This window comes from Hyaena hyaena, unplaced genomic scaffold (assembly GCF_003009895.1).
Source record: "Hyaena hyaena isolate Hyena2069 unplaced genomic scaffold, ASM300989v1 scaffold_1546, whole genome shotgun sequence".
Classification (NCBI taxonomy): Eukaryota; Metazoa; Chordata; class Mammalia; order Carnivora; family Hyaenidae; genus Hyaena; species Hyaena hyaena.
In genome coordinates, this window is record NW_024082153.1 from 246,596 (window position 1) to 252,456 (window position 5,861).

General features: G+C 37.5%; 1 protein-coding gene across 1 annotated transcript; it reads right to left on the reverse strand.

Moving 5' to 3' along the window:
- Positions 1-4,515: 4,515 nt before the first annotated feature.
- LOC120225837 (olfactory receptor 5F1-like) lies at positions 4,516-5,460 on the reverse strand. The gene has a single exon (XM_039224021.1). It carries the CDS (start codon positions 5,458-5,460, stop codon positions 4,516-4,518), a length of 945 nt encoding a protein of 314 aa, XP_039079952.1.
- Between the last annotated feature and the right edge of the window lie 401 nt (positions 5,461-5,861).

The window sequence follows — 5,861 nt, forward strand, 5'->3', positions numbered from 1 at the left end:
ACACATGAAACGATGCTCAGCATCCCTCCTCATTGGGGAAATACAAATCAAAACCACAATGAGATACCACCTCACGCCAGTCAGAGTGGCTAAAATGAGCAAATCAGAGACCTCTAGATGCTGGCGAGGATGTGGAGAAATGGGCACCCTCCTACACTGTTGGTGGGAATGCAAACTGGTACAGCCCCTCTGGAAAACAGTGTGGAGGTTCCTCAGGAAACTAACAATAGAACTCCCCTAGGACCCAGCAATAGCACTGCTAGGAATTTACCCAAGGGATTCAGAAATGCTGATGCATAGGAGCACATGTATCCCAGTGTTCACAGCAGCACTCTCAACAATAGCTAAAACATGGAAAGAACCTAAGTGTCCATCAATGGACGAATGGATCAAGAAGATGTGGTTTATCTATACCATGGAATACTACATGGCAATGAGAAAGAATGAAATCTGGCCATGTGTAGCAGCATGGATGGACCTTGAGGGTGTTATGCTGAGCGAAATAAGTCAGGCAGAGAAGGACAAATACCATATGTTTGCATGTATAAGAGGATTAGGAGGAACTTAACGAGGGACCATGGGAGGATAGAAGGGGGGAAATATGGGGGAGAGGGAGGGAGGCAAACCATGAGAGACTCTTGAATGCTGAGAACAAACTGAGGGCAGATGATGTGGGGGGAGGGGAAGGGGGTGATGTGCATGGAGGAGGGCAGTTGTGGGGATGAGCACTGGGTGTTATATGGAAACCAAATTGACAATAAACTATTTGTAAAAAAAAATTTAAAAAAATGTAATGTTATTACAGAGAGAAATGGAGAGAGAAAATCCTAAGCAAGCTCCACACTGTCAGCACAGAGCCCAACAAAGGGCTTGCACTCACCGACCATGAGATCATGACCTGAGCCGCAGTCAAGAGCTGGATGCTTAATCGACTGAGCCACCCAGACACCCCTGGATTCCTTATTAATATCATTCATTATCATATAGATCCATATAGTTTTAATGCCATAGACTATTCAGTAATCATCATTAAATTGTCTTAATATTTGTATTATTGGAATGTAAGATTTTCTGTTAGTTTATTTGGTGACAATTTAAAACATTACATTTATATGGTGGAATGAATGTTATTTTTGCCATTGAAGAATCATGGTAGGAATTAGGGATTTTTTCACATCGAGTCTATCATGATCTGCCCACCTAAATATATTAATAGTAGAGAGCTCCTTCATACGGGACTTATATGAAATTATCAGCCAATCCTCATGGGATAATTTAAAACACATGCAATTTTTAAGGGGAAAAATAAAATAAGAAATAAAACGATGTATTTTGCAATTTTGTTTATATTTTAGAAGAAAATCACTGGCAATAGCCATTTAAAGATAAAACTTGTTTCTTGTCACTCTGCTTCTGATCTCTGTTGGCATCATCTTATCTCTGTTTATCATCTGTATTGATCCCTGCCATTTGGGGATAAAGCTGTGTGCGCTCAATCAGCCATGGATCACGTCTTTAGCATTTGCTCCTTAAATGTGTGGTTTCTGTTAACTACCTTCACCAAATCTAGGTTTTCAGATAATTCTAACACACAGTTCTCTTCTGTAACGCATACTTTGGGCATGATAATTTTATGATTTGTAAGATCAAACCTCAATCTTTATTTAACATGTTCTTAACACTGCTTATTTTTATCTGAGCTAAATAAACCTTCTGTTTTCATATCCTTTCCAAGTATGTACCTTATTTTCATCTCTCTGTCTCTCTCCTCAGAGTATAAATGAACATGACACACTTAACAAATAAACTATATTTTATTTTTTTACAACACATGGTTACAATGATCACGAAAGTAAGGAGGTTGAGGGTTCAGAGCACAATTTAAAAACTCAGTTTTTGAAATAGGTCTTCATCTGGTTGATCTTCTGTTTTCAAAACCTCAAAATTACTTAGCCTATATTCACTACCTTCTTCTTTAGTAACAGATCTGGGAGTAATAACTTTGGTTAAGTGGCTGGAATATACAAAGAATTCTTTTGGAATGGTACAAGGACACATGAAACGTTTTCATGTTAAGATTCAAATCACAAAATTTACAGAGAACCTTAAAGACAGTATGCACCCATTTCCCAACCAAAATAGTAAATTATATCTCAGTTTAGCAACAGTAGTGTAATTTCTGCTCTGTGTTGCCACACATTCTATTTGACATGCATTGCATATTTTTTTCAGTAGACTTACTTAAGGTTCTTTCTATAAAGCTATATATTTTAAAAAGCTCTATATTCATTCCATGCAGTTCTTTGTGCATTCTTTTTCTACAGATTACATATTTTCACATCAACTCAACTAATTTGTATTTCATTTTTTCCCCATAAGCTATTCACTTGGGTATCATCTTCCTGACAAAACTTTGCTTGTCTGTATTCCTTGAAAGATGCTTATTATGAGTAAAAATACTATCTTTTATTTCATTCGAGAAGTGTGAAATTAAGTGGGATGATTAGTTCATGTACTCTCAGCACGTAGCGTTTACTTACTTTTTTATAAAGGTACACCTGTCATTTTTAATAGACCAATGGAAATTACTTATTCCCATTGTTAACTTATACAACAAACTAAATCCGAAATTATTTTTAAGTATATCAATTTCTTCTCCCTAATTCAGGATTTCGATATTAATATGTTTTGGTTGTTTGTTTTGAGCTCTGTGATTCTTGAATATTGATTGTTTCATTATTTCAACTGTGTTTGTTCATCCAATATAATAATTAGACATATCAGTGGTTTTACAGATCAAATTTATTTTGAATTAAAGAAAATAAATAATATTTGGAATATTTTTTACATAAATTCATTGTATATTATACAAGAAATTATGACAATTTAAAAATATTTTACACGTTCATATGTTAAAGAAACAATCAAAATTTGTATAAAAATACATATTTAAGGAATTAAAAAGAAAGCAAGATCATTAAGTGATAATCACTCCCAAAGTTGGAAGCATTTGTAGCCTCTGTAAAACAAGATTAAGTAAATGTAGGAAGCCTGATTAGAGAGCAGAGAACATGGCCTTAAATATGGTACGTCTAAAACGCAAATCTCAGAATAACTAGACTTTATTTCCAAACATTCTCTCTTGCTAATTTTTTCTAGAAAAGAAAATGTTTAATTGATGGGATATATTATTACAATTTAGTTGTGAAATATCTTGGTCTCATATATGATTCTGCTGAATACTGGGGACAAGGAAAAGAGAAAGGAGTCAACCAGTGAGCAGGTAGCTGGTGCAGATGACTGTAGGCAAGCCACTCAGTGAAAGAGAAAACTTTCTCAGAAAACAAATGATCATTTTGGTGTAAGGGGTCTAGGCCAGGGGAGTGAGAATATAGCCCACAGGTACATATACAACACCAATCACTTCATGAACAGCTGTCTGGGCAGGGTGAACTACAGAGACCATTGGGGACATTCAATGTACAATCTGGATGACTTCTTTGCTACAGGACACAATGTATATAGTTGTATCTCAGATGACATGGACATCGCTTCCATCAGGCGCTACAACATCAATGGCCATGGGGAATCTTTCCCCCAAAACTCTAAGTGTTTGCCTCCATATAGCAAAGCTTAGCTTTAACATGAATTTAAATGGATTTTTACTGATGATAGATACCTATAAATACCTATAAGCAGGAAAGTCATGAGCATATGGTAAAGACTGTGTGTCAGAATCTACCACTGAACATTGATCTACCTCCTTTGGGACTATGGCATGATTAAACTCTGCAGCACCTGAACTCATCTGTAGGCGGCTTTCTGGTATGTGTCCGTCCAAGAGACAGAAAAGAAGAGAATGGTTAGGAATTTGGAAGACAAGATAACGGAATATAGGAGCTAAAATTGCTGCAGTCCAATGGTAGGGTGTTTTTCTAGATAGCTCACTTTTGCACAGACTCACATTTATATTTTTGTGAGTATATATGTGTATAAGGAGATGTATACAGAACAAAAACAGGTGGAGAGTTTATACTGCAACTAAAACTGTAGCCTTGAAATTTGATTGAAACATCCTTCTGGAAGATAATTCAATAAATTAAGATGAAAATCTACATAAAGTTGAAAGGATCTCAAACAGGTGATATATAAAAATAGCTTAAAAATCACAAATGGTGAAATAAAAACACATAAGAAGAAACAACAGAACAATTACAAATATTGTCTATGGTTAGTTTCATGTGAGATTGTGACTATTGATTTTAAATACTGAATCCCTTTCACCTCTAACCAAGATTTTATTAGAAACAAGACCTATTTTTGAGGACCCAGCAAAAACAGAGAATAATTAGATAGAAGTCCTGAGTCCAATAGAAGATGGGCAGTTTGCATTATACCAGCTTGGGGATATGTATTTGAGTACTAAGAGTAAGCATTATTTAGAAATCTCTTAATGAAAACTGTAGACTTCAATCAACCTACAGAACAATTAGCTCAAAAAATTTACAAAGCATATCAGACAAATGGAGGAATCCTTCTCCTGGTAGTTACATTCCAGAAAGCCTTTTTTACTTCCTCATTCCTGAGGCTGTAGATCACAGGATTCAACATGGGGATCGCTACTGTGTAGAACACGGAAGCCACTTTGTCCTGACCCAGAGAGTAGCTGGAACTAGGTCTCAGATAAGTATAGATGGCGGTGGCGTAGAACAGAGTTATAGCTGTCAGGTGAGAGGCACACGTGGAGACTGCTTTGCGCCTCCCCTCCCCTGAATGCATATGGAAGATACAGAAGAGAATGTACGAGTAGGAGGTGAGGATGATCAGCAGAGACCCGACCATATTCACACCAGCAAATGTGGAAAAGATGCTTTCATGCATGTGTGTGTCAGAGCATGAGAGCCTGAAAAGTGGAGGGCTGTCACAGAAGAAGTGATGAATGACATTGGAACTGCAGAATGGCAGGCTGCCTACATAACTCGTGTTAAGCACGGAGTTCAAGAATCCTGCTGTAAAAGCCCCTGCTGCCATTTTGAGGCACACTGTCCTGGACATGACCAAGGAGTAAAGGAGGGGGTTGCATATGGCCACATAACGGTCATAGGCCATTAAGCCAAAGAGGATGCATTCGGTCGTGGCCAAGGCGATAAAGAAGTACAACTGCAGGAAGCAGCCAGCAAAGGAGATGGTTTTCTTCTCTGACAATAAGTCTACCAGCATCTTTGGGGTGATGGTGGAGGAATAACAAACATCCACAAAGGACAGGTTAGCCAGGAAGAAATACATGGGCGTGTGAAGTCGGGGATCAATGCTGATTAAGAGGATCATCCCAACATTCCCCAAAACTGTCAGTGTGTAAATCACAAAGAAAAGCAAGAAGAGAATGGCCTGTAGCTCCATGGTGTCTGCTAATCCCAACAGGATGAACTCAGTCAGCGAAGTATCGTTTTTGTTGCTCATGTGTGCAAATACAGTTTGCTTAAACTTGCTTTAGGGGTCAATATTGTCTTCTCCTAAGTTTATGAGAAATAGAAACCTGAATGAGGATTTTCGCAAAAGGGAAGAACAAACAACCTAGAATAGTACAACACAGTAAATAGAATGATCTAGGAAGAGGAAATGGGGAACAATTGGAGAAGCCTTTGAACTTTATCTGTAAAGTTGTCTGTAGTGAATCTGGGTTCTGGGCCTCTCAACTCACTAGTGCATGACCACATACATCCCACTCAGTTTCTGCAAAAGCAATATATGTCCAAATTCAAATGATAAAAGTGTTCTTCCTGACATCTCTCTCAGTTTCTGAACAGGTATGTGAGTTTAACTCATTTTTTTTTTCTCCTCTAGACCACTCTGAATTTCTC

Excerpts from the sequence above, each read along its gene's own strand:
- LOC120225837 (XM_039224021.1), bottom strand. The coding sequence starts at position 5,460 with ATGAGCAACAAAAACGATACTTCGCTGACTGAGTTCATCCTGTTGGGA.